Consider the following 17,302-nt stretch of genomic DNA (forward strand, 5'->3'; position numbering starts at 1 on the left):
ATGATGATGCTGCGAGTGTGAATGTGTGTGGAGGGGAAGAGGAGGAAAGGGAGAAGGAGGAGGAGGAGGAGTGTGTGCTGTCACAACTGGGAACATTTAACAAGTCCCCAGATGATTCCAGCTTAATTGATTCAAGGCTGGAGCCACTTCAGCCTCTCATGTGCCGTCTTCAGCTTGAAAAATATGGATAAATTGCTCCATCCGCTAATGATCGGCACTAATAGGCGGACATGATATTCTTTGGAGGTTCTCCGGGCGATTATGTGGAGTAGGTGGCCACAATGCCACAATGCGCTGCTGAAGAATCACACAGGAGGCAAATGCCCCACTTACACCCCATTAATCCTGCTGACATCTGACTCGCAGCGTCACCATCTGCATCCACATGTCAAGTCCTGCTTTGGCTGTTTTTGTTTGCTTGCAGGTATGGATGCCACACACTCCTCCAGCAGAGAGCTCTGACTTTGAGGAGGTAAACAACAGCCACTCCCCCCTTCTTCTAAAGCCAGCTAGATCTGCACAGCACGAAGCAGCAGCAGCAGGAGGAGGAGGAGGAGGAGGAGGAGGAGGAGGAGAGGGTGAAGGAGGCAGAAGAGAGGAGTTGCTCTAATTCCTTGATGTGTGCATGTGTGTGCTTGCGTGCTCAGCCTTCCTAAAAGCAGCACTGCTCTCTCCTCCCCGGCTTCGTCTGCCCCCTACCTTTTTTCTTTCTTTTTATTTTTTTATTTTTTTTGGAGAAACCTGCAGATCCCTGGAGACTGTGAACATTTGGGTGCCACCACCCACCCTTGCACCCTACACCCAACTTCACGCTTCACAGTACGCATGCCCCTGCATCCACACGCAAGAGTTGAAAGTCACATTCCCGGTGCAAATGAGCCTGTTTCATGCAATTACGCACGAAAAATACGCACACTTGGACCCTCTCCAAGTGCCAAACACTTGATTCCCATTGGGGCATGTTTGCAGCGCAACGTGCCCAAGTTTAAACATTTCATTCCTGTTCTTGCACATGCTTCTAAAGGGTGTTTTTTAGGCAGATCCCCCGACTCAACCCACATGCACCGTTGCTCACTGTGACTGACAAGTCCGCTCCAAAAGTGCGTACAGAGCCGCTGCTGCTGCTGCTGCTAGTGCTACCAGAGCTAGGCTAGCAGCAGCAGCAGCAAAGTGGACTTCAGAGGTGCTGGCTGCAACACTTTTTACATTTCCATCCACAAATAAGTAGCTTTTTTAATTACCATGATTGCAGTCAGCGTCTGGTTCGGAGACGTCCTCGGTCCTGGACGCAGGCAGGCGATTCGCACAGATTAGGAGATCATTGGAAGCCAGGCACATGTAGTTTAACAGCAAAGCTTTTAATTCAGTTTTGCCCACTCGGTGCCCCCCTGGCAGGCTGCTAGCAGAGCTGCTAAACGGCCCCCGCGACTCCTGGTCCACGTTGGGTGACAGGACCGTCCCTTCCCCTCCCCTTCACGGTGCGTGTTGACAGCGCGTCAGCTCTGCAAAGCCCCGACGACCGACGAGTCCAAATCCGAAATAAAATCCTGCCCCCTCCAAAAAAAAAAAAAAAAAGTGGCAGCCACACTGAGGTACGGTCAATAACAAGCCGCTGGTCCTGCTGCTGAAGCGGACTGCGAGGTGCGCACAACACAGCGCTCACAGGAAAGCATGTCGCATTTTGCAAAAAAAAAAAAAAAAAAAAAGCCCCAAACGTGGTGTCAAAAATCCGACTGTTTTCCTCTCCGGTGCCAGCGGTAACGGGAGGAGGGGACGGAGCAGCAAGAGGAGGCTGTGGTGCTGTAGAGAGAGGAAAAAGGGTGCTTTATTTCCAAACGATGAGTCAGAAAAGATTGCAAGCCAGTTTCGCAACGTCCCTCCTTCAAAAATAAAACCTCCAGCTCCGTCCGCTCGTCTTCACTTGCTGCCGTTTCCACTCCTCCGGCGCGGTGTACGTGCACACACCGCTCTGCACTAATGCACAGGCGGGTCTTGTCTTGCAACCTCTCCCTCCACCCCCACCAAAAAAAAAAGACAACACGGAGAAAAATCAGCTCTTATCATCAGCTTGAAAACTCTTTTGGCGCCATATTTATGGCGTACTTTCAATTCACTGTTACCGCAAACTGCACTTCCTACTCTGACAAATGCTAGATTACTGCGCCTCGGAGAGGAGACGGCGGGGATTGAACCTTCACCTGCTGCCAAGTCTGTCACAGGCTCACTATATGGCACAAAAAGTGGCAGAAATATGCATCAGAAACAACATTAAATTTAAATAATTATCCTGGAAAAAAAATAATAGGCTTGTTTAATAATTGAGGACTCAATCATGAAATACACACTGTATTAAGTACATGTAAAAGATAAGATGAGATAAGATAAGATAAGATAAGATAAGCTTTATTCATCCAGAGTACAATACAATAAACAATAAACAGTAAGCAAAGGTTAGTGGAATATGTGCAATTACACAGAAATTAGTAGTAAAGTAGGAATAACAAAGGATACAAACTAAGAAAAAATGCAGTGTCTAAAAGTGTTTGTCTTAGTGTGTAAAGTGTCTATAAAAAATACAAATATTTTTAAAAAGTTTTCATCTTTAATATTTTGTCTACAAAATATTTAAATAAAAAAATATTTTTTAAAAATTCATCTTTAATATTTGTCCTAGTCCTCTAAGTGGATTAGAGTCACTTTCACACACAAAAATAATTCTAAAAAAATGTTTCCAAAAAGCAGCTGTTTACTTAAAAAATATAATAATAATAATAATAATAATAATAAGGAATGGTGCTACCCTAAAATATCCATCACAGTTTACATGATTTCTATCAATCAATCAATCAATCAATCAAAAATGTATTTGTAGAGCACTTTACAACACTCATGGTGACCAAAGTACTTTCCCATTAAAAACAAACATTAAAATAAGGGACTGAAGGGCACCACTTTTGTCAGGGAACACTGGTAAATACAACTGTAAATCATCGGCATAACAGTGAAATGTTAAATTATGCCTGGCTATAATTGACCCTAGTGGCAACATATAAAGGGAAAAAAGTGAAGGGCCCAAGATGGAGCCCTGGGGAACTCCGCAAAACAGAGAGGCAACAGAGGAGGACAGGTCACAATCATAACAGAAAGAGTCCTGTTGGTCAGGTAAGACTCAAACCACTTGAGAGCAGTACCACGGACTGCACTATGACTGGGAAAAAAAAAAGTGATTTGCTTATTTATTAGTGGAGGACTCAATCATTCTATTCATTCATATTACTAATATATATATATATATATATATATATATTAGTGGAGGACTAGTAATCTAGTCCTGTAAGTGGATTAGATTCACTTGCAGACACAAAAAAGTAGCTGTTTACTAAAAAAAATTGCTATCCTAAAATATCATATCTATATGATCTAAACTCTTTTGATTTCTATGACTAGTAAGAAAAAAATAAAAACATTTTATAAAATTAAAAACATTTTTAAGTGATTTTCTTATTCATTAGTGGAGGACTCAGTCATGCAATACATACTGCATCAGACACATAATGTTAAACTTTATTATCATTCTAGTCCTGTAAGGGGATTTGATTCACTCGCACACAAAAAATAAAAATCTTTCCAAAAAGCAGCTGCATATTTTAAAAAAAAAAAGTGGTGCTACCCTAAAATAACCATCACAGTTTACAAGACTTACACTCTTTTGACTATTATGACTGGTAAAAAAAAACCCAAAAAAAAGTGATTTGCTTTTTTATTGGTGGAGGACTCAGTCATTCCATTTATTCATCTGACCAAAAATACATATATATTAGTGGAGGACTCAATCATGTAATGCACATTGCACAGAATCTGAAATATGTTTATCATGTTAAATTTTAAATTAACATTTATTCTAGTGCAATAAAAGTATTATATTTACTTGCAAGAAAAAACATCTGCAAAGGTTTTCAAACAGCAGCTGTTAAATAAAAAGTGGAGCCATTTTAAAACATCTGTCTAAAACTATCTGGTGACTGGACTCCTTTTGTAGAAGGAGAATTAGGTTTTGAAAACAAACTCGTATTGAAATTTGCAGCGGCACTTTAAAAAGCAATGCTTAATTATTGTCATCTCCATTAACTGCTGTCCAAAAAAAAAAAACTGGCAGCTGCAGCTTCAGCTTGCAGTGAAGGCCTTTATCTGCACTTTACTGTAAGTGATAATATCTCTCCACCGGTGATTGATTTGCACACAGCGATCCAAAGGGAATGGTTGGCAAGTAAATTACCTTCCTTCACATTTTCTCTAAAATCTATATTTAAAGGCGAAGAGGGTGTTTGATCAATGCGTAATCTACTACCATCCACTGTCTCTAAATCACTGTCCTGTGCCTGTTATCAAACACTTTCTTGCACTTTTTCTGCAGTCTAGAGTTTTTCGCAGCTATTTCCCCAAACGGATCTGTCTTGATTTTCTCCACTTTTTTCATCGTGGAGCTTTCACGTGCACCTCTGCAGTGACAGACAGTGGATCATGTCAGCTGTTTGGGTTCATCTTCCTGGTTTAAAATGTCTGGTCTATACACACACATGCAGAGCCAGGAGGCATGCTAAAAAATTAAGGTCATTCGGATGAACAAATGGGATGATTTGACTTCTGTGAAACGCACAGGCCAGCATGTTACACACACATAGGCAGTGATAGCAGGTGCACAAATGCTCATTCCAGCAGTATCGTGTGTCACTCAGAAAGTGGAGCCAGAGAGGGAGGGAGGAGAGGAAAAGAGGGTGTGATGCTGTTTTGCACAAAGTGAAATGAGGCGGTGAAGGACACAGAGGAGGGATTTCTCTGGCACGCATTCAAATGCAACAGCAGCATCCCACAGTTTTTTCCTCCCTGCCTGCCTCCCTTCTCCTCCACATAACACAGGTAGGTAGCGTCCCCCGAGGAAACAGCCCGTGACCCTCTCCATGGTCGTTTTAATGCGCGCTAATGCAATTTCCTGGCTTATGAGATGCACACCGTGTTTGTTTAGGAGGCAGATCTAGGTCAAATTGTAGTTTTTCTATTTAATCTACTGGGTGAACCACACGGGTGGGGTTCTTAGTTTTAAGAGCTTTGTATTAATGAGTCAGACGAATGCAGGCTTTAGAAAATGAAGCTCAAGGAAAGTTAAAGGAGGAGGGATTTTTTTGCAAGATTGTTGTACTTCCACAAGTGAAATTCATAGTCCTTGCTTGGCCAACATGTTGACATAAATCTATGGAGCATGCAATATTTTGTTCAGCAAAACATATGGATTGTAATACAAAAAGAATTATCTCATTTTCTTAATCCTCCTGGTTTATTACGCTTGTGGTTATTAATATTTTTTCTGTTCTGTACTTTGGCATTTAAAGTTTAAACTCTTATTTGTCATGCAGCACCATCCTGAAGGCATCTGATCGGCCCTAAATATATCCAGATACACATGATAATGGAGTTAAACACACAGCCGGAGTCAAGAAGAAGTATCTCTGGCGACAAAAAGAACAAGGAATCCTGCACCATATGGTGTGGCCCCCGCAGACCGAGATCAAGTCAGCCTGGGATTACAAAAGAGACAGAAGCAATTGAGACAGATAAATCCACAAAAAGAGCTGCGGAAAGTTCTCCAAGCTGCTCGTTAAAGCCTACCCGCTAAGTAACTCAAAAACAACAGGGCAAAAGGTCGAAAACTTGGTGCTGCATGAAAGGTAAAGGATGTTTGCAGATTTTTTTTTCTCCCATTTTTTATTCATTCAATTTAAAGGCATTAGAGGAGATTTAATTTTCTACGACTTTGAACGTAGCATGCGCACATACAACCTCTCCCTCACCCCCCTCCTACCTCCCCCCTCTTAACATTTACGAAGAAACGCCCCCCTCCAGAAACTTGCGTAGGACTCGTGAAGTTGCCCACAGCCGCAGTATAATCAATAATCAATAATACATTTTACCTGTCCAGAAGGAATTTAGCAACCAAGGCATCTGTCTTTAGGTCCATTTGTTGCTTCAGCTGACGCCATCGCCCAAATGACTCGCCAATAATCACTTTTGTTTTTGCATTCTCGTGATCCAGTCGTCTTTTATTTTCTCTGACCTCAAAAAATGCCTTTCTTTTACGGCTGGGTCCCCCTGGATCTTTATCTGCCATTATGTAAAAAAAAAGATGAGCAAAACAAGTCGCCAGCTAACTACGAAGCTATACCAAAGCAACACATACGGAAAACACGTAAGTCCAAGGCGTACGTAATCTACGTAACTGGGCCTGAGCCGGAAGATTTTTGATTGACAGGAAAGGGAGCAAACCAAACGCCTCGGTCCGAGCGCATTGATTGGCTGATGTTTTTCAGGTCCTGCCATGTCCACAGTTATTTTTTTTTATTATTCTTTTAGAAACCATACATACAAGTCCACTAAAGGTCAGTATATTCATTTTATGTGAATCAGACAAATTAAACAACAAAAACATCTTCCATAATCCCTTTAATTGATAAATAAACACTCATACTTGCATTATTTTAATCCGTCCTTATATTAATTTTAGTGCTTAAAAGAGTGGGACAGTGCTGTAGAAAAATTCAGTAGTATGCAGGGTGGTTAAAACCTTCTTCAGTTTATTATCCCCCGCCTCCACGAAGTGGAAAAGGGGGATATAGGTTTGGCCTCCGTCTGTCCGTCCGTCCGTCCGTGCTTCCGTGCATCCGTCCATCCGTCCGAGATGAAGGGGACAGCTTTTCTCGGAAACTATTACAGCTAGGATTACGAAATTTAGTGTGTAGCTTCACACCATGGACACCTTGATCAAGTTTGAAAATGAGACCTGTGCGATAATATTTAACAGAGTTATGGCCCTTGATCACTATTTTGGATATAGACTCATAGACATCACATGCGGCGGCGGATATTGATGACCATGTCGTCTTGTTTTTGCTGTGTTTCTGTATTGTGTAATTTATGAAGAGACAAATACAACAACACAAAACTATCAGTAATGATGCCCTATTTTTTTAAGTATGCTCTATATGGTAGAACTGCAAAAATACCCTCATGGTAACATGAATTTTTAACTCTTGCGTGCTTCGTTTTCAATTAAAGACAGCATCAGTCTCTACAAGCACAATGAGGACAAAAACAAAAATTCTCATTATTCATATTTAATTGTTCTCACCACCTTGGGACTCCACTCCAGTCAAGTTAATTAGTTTAAAGCGTTTTGCCTTCTCTTTCTTCTTTCTCTTACTTGCGTGTTACAGTCTTCAATAAAATATGTCAGGACAAGTTGCTGGTAATATAATTTATGATCATCCACTCACCGCAGTTCCCGCTAACAATAGCAACACATATACACACACAGCTTCGGCCAACATTACACGGTTTTTCCATGACACACGTTGCGTTTGATTGTCATGACCACATGCTCCAGGAAATAAAATCAATATGTGAATGCAGAGATGACAGCATTCCTCTAAAAGCCGCTGTGGGTTGATGTTACCATGGAGTCTGTGTGGGGATACTGCAGATATGCACTATAGTATCAATGCCAACTCCAATTAGGCCAGTGGACGGGTATATATCCTGATTCTTAAACAGTGGGTCAGGATTCAGGACCTGAAATAGCTAGCAGGCCCTACTGTTCCAGTATCCCTACATGTCAAGAGCACTGGTTTTTAATTAGTCTGGGTCCCAGGGTGACAGACTACATTTATCACTTGGGTCCCAAGCCTAAAATGTTAAAGCACCCCTCCTTTATGGGGAACTAAAGTCAGCGCAATGTAGAAAGTAGCCTAATTCTGACAGTCCAGCCCCAAACTACAATCGTAGACGTGGTCATTCTGTAACATTAAGATTAATGGCGTTAACCCTGAAGGCAAAGTTATGCCATTGCAGTCAAAGTAAAGCAATTTTACAATGCTTAGCCTTCTAACACTGTTCAAACAATTGAGAAAGAGATATCGTAAAACAAAGGTAAACAAATTAACACACGCTCACTGATCTTGATTTCGTATTAAGTCTGTACAGATTATGTACTACAATCATTGTTATAAATGCAACACAATTAAGCACTGTGCCAACAATTACATGAGGAAGAAGAATAATGAACGGACTTGAAAGGCATTTAAAAACATTTTGTTATTTTCTAGCACATACAGTCCACTCATGTGCATTGCTGAGACATCCAGTTAAAGTTGTTTTTTTTTTGTGCAGCTTTTATGGCGCCATAAAGGAGGCCTTGTTTACATGAGGAAAAATATTTGCATTAATTTGCTGCAACTAAAGAGGAAATAACCTAAACAGGAAATTACAGAACGGGAGATAAGATGTGATCTATGTTATTTATCACGGAACATCATTTAAATCAATATATAGTTCAGTCAGATGAACTGGCTAGCTTTGGAGATGTTTAAGGAAGCCCAGTCAAGTCATGGTTACTTATAGAACACATTTAACAAGAGAAGTAGAGCAAAAAAAGTGCTTTCCAACAGAGAAAGTTTGAATATTAAGGTTCAAACTGTACAAAAACAAATATATATATATATATATATATATATATATATATATATATATATATATAGACACATTTATTTATTATTATCAATGCATGCACCTTGACTTTTACTATTATTATTATTATTATCTTTATCTTTTTACTTACTATTCTATTTGTACTTGCACCAAGAGCACCAGAGAAAATTCATTCTAAGTGTAAAAACCTACTTGGCAATAAAACTGATTCTGATTCTGATTCTGACATGCATATGCATAAGAAATAATATGAATACTTCTACTCAGACTGGGGTGTTAATGACATGCTCCTACTCAGAATTTGTCTTGTCAACACAGCACAACGTAAAGAAGCTGCAGAAGAGGTCTGAATTTGATCAAGGTAAATGGGCGGACAATGACAAGTCTGGCAACAATATGAACAGTTTTCAAAGGTGATTTATTTTCCTGTGCTCTGCTGCAAGATTACTTATGGCGCTGCTGAAATCCATCCATCCATTAGCTACATCCACTTTATCCTGCAGAGGGCTGCGGGGGGGGGGGGGGGGGGGGGGGGGGCTGGAGTCTATCCCAGCTGACACTGGGTGGGAGGCGGGTTACACCCTGGGCAGGTCGCCAGTTTATCGCAGGGCCAAGACAAAGAGACAAACAACCGTGAGCACTCGCATTCACACCTACGGCCGATTCAGAATCACCAGATAACCTGCTATGTATGTTGATGGACTGTGGGAGGAAGCACCTGGAGAAAACCCACACAGGTGCAGGGAGAACATGGAAACTCCACAGAGAAGAACCTTTCTGCTGGGAGGTGACGATGCTGACAATCATGGGGCAAGAAAAATATTGAATCAGCCAGTCAGCTTCCAGAAGATGCAGGTTCCCATGATCAACGGCTTTCTGTGCACAGTGCATGTTTACATGGAAAAAATGATGAGACCACCCTCGGTTTCTTCAGTTTCTTGTTCATTTTAAAGCCTGGAGCAACTAAAGGTACATTAGTTTGGACAAATATAATGATAACAACAAAAATAGCTCATAAGAGTTTACTGTCAGAGCTGACATCTAGACATTTTCCACAGTTTTCTTGACAATAACCACCATCATTTCCATTAATAACTATGGCATTGTACTGCCAAAAACAGGTTTCAGGCATTCCATGTTTTCTTTTCTGTCTGTTTTAGTCACATGATCCACACAGGTGTTAGTACTGATTCAGTACTGATATTCTTAAGGTAATATACCTTTAGTGGTGCCAGGCATTAAAACAAACAAGAAATTGAAGAAAATAAGGCTGGTCTAATAATTTTTTCCATGACTGTATTTCTGTAGGATCACAATTCCAGCTTGAGGTTTGGTTAGGCTAAAAAAGATTCAGAAAAGATCATAAATACTTGAGTAAGGTTATAATTGTGGTCTCTATCCATAGCAATGAGATATCCGTGTAAGTCCTACATTTGCTAAAGGGCTTTGTCACTTGAATTTAAACAGCTGTTCTGTTAGAGCTGCTGCTGCTATTGCACACCACTCAACAAAATGGGAAGAGGGAACATCAGCAAATGAGTTAAAGCATGAAATTGAATGGAAACTTAAAGGCATTCCTCAAATTAACTGCTCAACAGAGTGCAGCTTTTGAAGTCTGTGCTGTGCTGTGGGTTCCAAACACCCCGATAAACATTTGTTGAAGGTTTGTTATGCTCCTCAAACAACCCTCATTCTTTCTTGTCCCTCTACTCACAGTTGATATTCAGACACTTCACAGAGCGAGTTCATTCTTCCTCACTGGCGCTCCCCCAGGCTGGAAGGCCTACCTGTTGTCTGCGTGTTTCCCAATTATAGTTTTCTCCTGAGTAAGCATACATTAGGTGACTCATCAAGAACGGCTGTCTGCCAAAGCTGGCTGGAACAGAGTGTATTATTTCAGCATCAGTGTATATTTCAGGCTGAGAGGGGGAGAGCGAGGCCATAAACTTAATGGGTTAGTTCACTCAATAAAGCAGTGACTTGTATGACTTGGAAGCTGCCCAAAATACAACATACCCAGGAGCACCGCCGGTGGTTTTTTTCAGGGGGAATTTGAGAGGAGGTGAAAGTGGGTGTGCATGTACTTGTGAATTTTCTTGTCATTGTAGGGCTGAGTCATGAGGAAGGAAAACAGAAAAAATGTCGGAGGTGAGAACATTTTAGAGGGAACACGTCATATAGAAACAGACTCTAGTATCTAGTGTTAAGATTAGGAGGCTCAGTGTATAACTGAGGGACTTTTCCATGGTATATATTTTGTATACATTTTTATTAAAAGTAAGAAAACTAATGTTTTTTATGTTCATTATGATCATGTCTTTACAAATTCCATAATTATTTATTAGGGAAACAATAACTGATTAATAAGAAATGACTGGATACCACTGAAATGTCAACTATGTTATAAAAAGTCCCGCAATTATATATTGACTCATCCGGAATGACTTGAAAATGATGCATTATTGCAGAAAATTAATCGAGAATGATGTGAAATTTGTCCTAAATGACTTGAAAATTACCCCAAAGACACAAAAATTATTCAAAATGACAAAAAACAATCCAAGCTGACATAAACCCTGTCCAAAATTAATCGAAAATTATCCATAATTAGAGAAAATTAGTCCAGAATGACAAGAAATTTGTCTTAAATGACCTGAAAATTATCCCAAAGACACAAAAATGATCCAAAATGATGAGAAAAGATCCCAGCTGATGTAAAACTTGTTGAAAATGACAAGAAAATTGTCCAAAATGACTCAAAACTTGCCCAAAATGGCTCAGAAATTCTCCAAAATGACTTGAAAATTATTAATAATTACAGAAAATTAGCCCAGAATGACATGAAATTTGTCCTATATGGCTTGAAAATTATCCCAAAGATACCAAAATTATCCAAAATGATGAGAAAGCTGACATAAAATTCTTTGAAAATGACTCAAAAGTGGTCCAAAATGACTCAAAAATTGTCTGGATCAATATGTAATTGAGGGACTTTTGACTTTTTTTGTTGATTTTAGGCCTAAAAACAGCAAAAATGTCAACTATACCTGTCACAAAACGTCCCAAAATTATATATTGACCCAGGAGCTACAAGTTAAGAGTTTAAAATGAGTGTTATTACATGGATATGTGGAGAAAAAAAGAGCGCAAACAGTGCTTCCCTGTTCTGTCATGTCAGTGTGTGAACGCTGCTTGTCGAGTACCAGTTTTGTTTCCACTTATGGTAAACTGACACTGTGTGGAAATAAAATTACAGTGTTCAGAGCTGCATGGAAAACAGGAGGAAGCTGAAACATCTGTGATATGTTTAAAAGGCAAACAGGGAGAATGTCAAAAAACATTTTACAGCTTACAAATAAATCCAACAGAAACACTGGAGGCTGTAGTCTGACTCGTTCATCATAAGGTTTTTATTTTGGTTCTAAATTTCGGTTGCTCATAATTGTCAACTTCGACAAACCCAATGAAACTGAATCTACTTCTCTTGTATCTGACCAAAGAGATGCTTAAATTAAGACGTTAATTAACAAACGTTACAGCTGCTTAACGCGTTGGCCTTCTTTACAGTCAATCAAGTTAAGCTGAACCGGAGTGGCGTGCTAATTATTTTAGATTCACAAAGCAACTCAAATTCACAGCAGCCTGGAGTTTGGGATTAGCTTTACATGTGGCCCAGAGTGGATCTCCACCGGTGAGACGGTCCTTTAATCAGCTCGCTTTAATGTTTTCAATCCTCACCAGACCTGTCACACTGGAAAAAAAGACTCCTGCTTAGAGCTGCACAGACATTAGTTCATTTTTTCACGTCTGGCATTTGTTCCAACCTGCTCGGTTTTCTCTGGGTTCCACTCCGATACAGATTTCAGACGTTTAGGTAATTCAATAACTCTATGATATTCTAAGTGGAAAATTTCCACTTTAGTAGCTTAAAACGTAAATGATTTTCTCACTGAAGATTTGTTTGTGATTGTTTATGTCCACACAGAATGAAAAGCTAAAATTTGCAGTGAAAACAAGCTACATTTCTGATCTGCTGACCCCTTATGAGCCTGCTGGCAGCCTTAGATCCTCAGGTGGATCCCTTTTGGTCATTCCAAAGTATTAAAAATGTTCTTAAAGAAAATATTGGAAGTTTTACTGACATATATGTAATCAGTTTAGACATTTTTAGGATTTTTTGGGAAGATTTTTACTCATTTTTTGAAAATATTTACAAGAATTTTCTTGCCAAATTTGGAGGATTTTTTAAATAAAATTATAAGGGAAACTTTTAAGGAGTTGTTGGAATTTTCTTCCTGAAGGTTTTGCAAATTTTCAGACAATTGGGTAATTTTTTTTGTAGAATTTTTCTATTTTTTTTTTTTTTCAGACAAGGAAACAATATTTTTTGGTGCCGGTAAATGAAGATAACAGGAGGGTTAATGGTCCTACATAAATAAAGTAGTTATTATAAAGTAGTCCAAAAATAATTTGAATTCCTTTTTAATGCTTTCAAATGAAAAGAAGTGAATTCAGTTTTAGTTCACAGTAAGGTAATAAGACTGAGTCCTGTATTTTCCTCCTATACGTAGCATTTACCTGACTTTATGTGCTCTGGAAACACACCCAGCGACAGAGCAGTGAGCTGGTGTTTCTGTCCGTCCCTCTGACTTCATGTTCCTTCCACTGGAATCCTTCTGCATATCAATGACTTCATGTCAAAACAAGCCCCAAACCTCCACTCTGAGTGAATGATAAAGTTAGAAGGAAAGGAGATTCTTGCTGGGCACATATCTGTCTCCAGAGAGGGAAAAGGAGGCCACACGTGAGTGTGTTTGTGCATATTTGTGAGCCTGAATGACTGCTCATAAGCCTCTTTACACAGACTGGAGGTTAAAAGTCCAGTGTTTCTCTCTGATCATTCCTGGCAGGCTGGTCAAGTGTAGATTTCACTCGAGTGAGAAGAAGGCAGAAACATGAAAGTGACTGACTGACTGACTGAGTGTGTGTGTGGTGTAGATATTTCACTACCTGCTCTGTGAATTTTACATCTTTTGGCAAAGCAAGAAACATGGAAAGACGGCGCTCGAAGGGGGAGCAAGATGCCAAAGAAGCCTGAAGCTGTTGGCCCACCTGCAGTCTACGGATGGCCAGAGAGGCTCACTGGCAGCAGTGAAAAGACTCCGAGTAGCCTTCTTCAATTTTAAAAGACTAATACAGCCAGGAAGTCCTCACAGCAAATATGTTGACATGTCAGTGGAAAAGCAGCAGGTATAATTAACATTAGAGACGGATGCACTTAGTTTAGGGGCATCAGTGCCAGTGTCTAGGTAAAAATAATCTCATCAGTTTTTGGTCCTCAGTGAAAGAGTTCTACTGTGAGGAAAAATGAAAAGTATTTTGTTATTGTAAATTTAGCATTATGTAATCATATTCCTGATAATTATTGTTGTTGTTGTTGTTATATTTCAGACATGCCACTTTACCATAAAGCCAAAAAAGAAAAGAGAAGAAATCACACAAAATGAGTTCAGTGGGTCAGTTAATAATCTCGTAGAACGCCTTTATAAAAATGTACAGAGTATTTTTTTTCTTTTCTGAAATGTAAGCATATTGTAAGTTTAGTTGAGCCAGTGTAGTACAACAAAAGCTGCTTTCTATCTGATTATATGACATCATACAAAATCACACATTTTAAACAGGCTTATAAATAAACTCACTTGATAAATTTGCTGCAATAACTTCAGATTTGAGAGAGCAAATTATCCAACAAAGTTACCCAAAAAGTTACTTGTCAGATAATATGCTATCATTTTTTAGTCATTTTGGACAATTTTTTTTTTGCCATTTCCAACAAGCTTTATGTCAGCTTGGATAGTTTCTCGTCATTTTAGATCATTTTTTGTGTCTTCAAGTCATTCTGGACTAATTTTCCATAATTCTGGATCATTTTCAAGTCATTCTGGGTGGGTCAATATATAATTACTGGATTTTTTTTGTAACAGTTGACATTTTACTGATATCCAGTCATTTTTTTATTAATAAGTGATTTTTTTTACAGAATAATTATAGAATCTGTAAAGACATGATGAACATAACCATAAAAAACATTTTTTTAACTTTAAATACAAACGTATGCAAGATATATCCCATGGACTTCAAAAGTCCCTCAGTTAACCCCATTAGTAAACTGTTTACCTCCTAAAATGACACTTATACTTCAGAGTGGTCTTGCACTTGAACTAAACTTGAATTTAACGAGTCGCCATGTCGCACTTTGAGCACTAACCTCCATCACTGTGTGGCGCTGTTTAAAACTCGTTCAGCAGAAAAACAACCTCGAAGACCCGCTTGGAAAACAGGAAACAGCCTTCGTTGACTCCACCAAAGGAAGAGCAAGATGTCTAAGTTGGACGTGGAGGATTTCATTCAGCAAAACAGAGCAGTAGCCGACCAGGTGGAGACTTATCGGGGCTACTGGGAGAGCGAGAAGCACTGGGAGCCGCGGAGGGAGTTCATCCTGCGGAACATAGGCGACTTCGACGACGAGCAGCTGGACCAGCTCCTCTCCTTGTCCATGGTCTGGGCAAACAACGTTTTCCTCGGCTGTCGGTAAGTAAACAACGTGTTTTTAGGACTAAATTCGCCGTTTTTGTCGGACAGCTCTTATATTTTCCGTAAACTGACGGAGATAAAACTGCGATATTAGCCGTTATAAATACCTTCGCTTTGCATGTTTAGTCACAGTTTAGCATTTAAGCTAGCAACTTAGCGCTGGACTTGACCGCTCCTCTGTAATATATTTACCAAACTCGACATTAAAACTAAACAAATTAAATATTTCCTCTCATGTGAGGTCATTAAAATTCTTGACGTTAAAGCTAATAATTTATAATATATAATTTTGTGCAATTTACCCTGCTGTATTTTGGAGCACGGCTTCTTCTTCGTGTTGTGTTTTTAGCGCTGTATCGGACTCACTGCGGTCCTCTCCGGCCGCCAAACGACCAACAACAACACAGCTCTGCAGAGTTTTAAAGGATAGATTCAGACATTTTAATTTTTTTCTTTCCAAAAAAATAGCCACTCGTAACATTTGTTCGAGAGCCTTTCCTGAGTTTACCTCAATTTTAGTTTTCTTCTTAGTGTCTGTGTTTCTTTCAGTAGTGTTGATTTTCATGCACCAAATTGTATTTTTGTCTGTCCTTTAAATCTTATGATTTTAGGACTTTTAAAAAAAAAAAAAAAATCCTGCATCTTATTTGAGGCTTCATTAATCAAGTCAGATTCTTAATACATTATAGTTTTTATTATCCAAAAATCCCTCTTTTGTTCCTATCTCCTCACAACTGAAGCTCAACAGGAAAAGATACATACTTTTGCTTGATTTACCTTTTCCCAAACTTTGTGAAGCCACATCTAAACTTCTACTAATCTTAAGAGGAGTATTGCAAATTGAAATCACAAGTTAAAGATATGCACATAGCAAATTTCAAAGGCTGCAGTTTAGGATTAACTTAAGGATGTCAGAACCAGGGTTTAAAGTGTTGTGTCAGTGGTTTCACAACGTAATTCAGACATGTGGGCTGTGGTTTGACTGACATAAACCCAGTCTTGTTACTTAATAACTACACCTCATATGTTTTGCTGTGTGTGTGACCCAGGGTTTGAACTGTTGTGTCAGGGGTTTTTGAAATCCATGCGACAGTCATGCTTTTGAGGGCGTCTCCTGTGGTAATGTTTCAATACATTGCGTAATGTCCAGTGAACACAACCTGTTAAAAAGTTAATACAGGTAGTAGAGCTAAACAATTTGGGAAAAAATGTTGACATGCCATTTTTCTGATAGATTTTGTGATTTGATTTGTCCTATAATTTTTTAGATATACACATTTCCTGTAAGGATTAGTTTTCTACTAAATGAATGTAAAATGCTGCATTTTGTAAAAAAAAAAAAAAAAAAAAAACATTAAACAACAACGGCATTAAAAATAACATTTTAACCATTTTTTTTGCAATATTATCATCTACTATTTTGGTCTATTTTTCTCTCTAAATCTTCTCTAAAAACCATGAACCACAGGGGTGAATTAAGGTTGTTATACTGAGATAACACTTCTCTTCACTAATGGCAGGTACAGCACTGAGCTCCTGGACAGGGTGAAGGAAATGGCCGAAGGCATCGTGGTGGAGGATGCACCGGTTTTCAAGACGAGAGATGAGATCATGAAGAAGCAACAGGTAGGTCTGCAGAGAAACACACCGATACACACAAAGATATGGTGAACAAGAAAGCTCCTCATGTATTTCTCTTTTCTGTCACAGGGTCGATGATCAGAACGATAGTTTCGGATCAAGACTGATCAGCTGTTAAGCACAGACAGGATGTCCTCAAATCAGCTTGGACTATGTTTTTATGGTTTTACAATCCTGCCTCATTTATATTGGATTTGAAAAGCAGAAAGACTGGCCTTTTTTGTAGAGGGACAGCAAATCGTTTTTTGTTCACTCATTTCTAACCATGATTTTGCATTTTTAAGTGTCGAGGAATGTGTTTATTGTATAAATTCATGTGAAAGATGACTGGATGTTCTTAATCTGTGAAGCAGAATAAAGGACTTGTTTTCTACTCATGAGTTTGTTTTTTATTGCTGTAAGAATAATGCAAAGATAGACTGCAAATAATGCCAGTATAGATGAGTGTAAAGGGCTTTTTCTTTTTACATTTTAGAGCTACTTTGTGGTTGATAAGTGAATCCATAAGCTATTTTTTTCAGCACCATGCAGC

At 39.1% G+C, this 17,302-nt stretch overlaps 2 protein-coding genes across 3 annotated transcripts in view; one reads left to right on the top strand and one right to left on the bottom strand.

Annotated features, from left to right (window-relative positions):
* jade2 (jade family PHD finger 2) overlaps nucleotides 1–2,155 on the bottom strand; it is a 248,936-nt gene extending 246,781 nt beyond the window's left edge. For both annotated transcript variants that reach the window (XM_051937430.1, XM_051937429.1), the window contains exon 1: nucleotides 1,242–2,155. In XM_051937430.1, coding sequence (XP_051793390.1) covers nucleotides 1,242–1,244 — 3 coding nt within the window. In that variant the 5' untranslated portion in view covers nucleotides 1,245–2,155. The remainder of the gene's footprint in view (nucleotides 1–1,241) is intronic.
* Nucleotides 2,156–14,861: 12,706 nt separating this feature from the next.
* Nucleotides 14,862–17,143, top strand: cdkn2aipnl (CDKN2A interacting protein N-terminal like). Its single transcript, XM_022190920.2, has 3 exons — nucleotides 14,862–15,126; nucleotides 16,650–16,755; nucleotides 16,840–17,143. The coding sequence occupies exons 1-3, from the start codon at nucleotides 14,915–14,917 to the stop codon at nucleotides 16,846–16,848; spliced, it is 327 nt and encodes a 108-aa protein (XP_022046612.1). The 5' UTR covers nucleotides 14,862–14,914; the 3' UTR covers nucleotides 16,849–17,143.
* The last annotated feature ends 159 nt before the right edge of the window (nucleotides 17,144–17,302 follow it).

Source organism: Acanthochromis polyacanthus, chromosome 17 (assembly GCF_021347895.1).
Source record: "Acanthochromis polyacanthus isolate Apoly-LR-REF ecotype Palm Island chromosome 17, KAUST_Apoly_ChrSc, whole genome shotgun sequence".
NCBI classification, from domain to species: domain Eukaryota; kingdom Metazoa; phylum Chordata; class Actinopteri; family Pomacentridae; genus Acanthochromis; species Acanthochromis polyacanthus.

What these genes read in the sequence shown, in the direction of transcription:
- cdkn2aipnl (XM_022190920.2), top strand. Translation starts at nt 14,915, where the DNA reads ATGTCTAAGTTGGACGTGGAGGATTTCATTCAGCAAAACAGAGCAGTA. An exon ending in AACGTTTTCCTCGGCTGTCG is followed by an intron (nt 15,127 to 16,649) that starts GTAAGTAAACAA and finishes CACTAATGGCAG; the next exon opens with GTACAGCACTGAGCTCCTGG.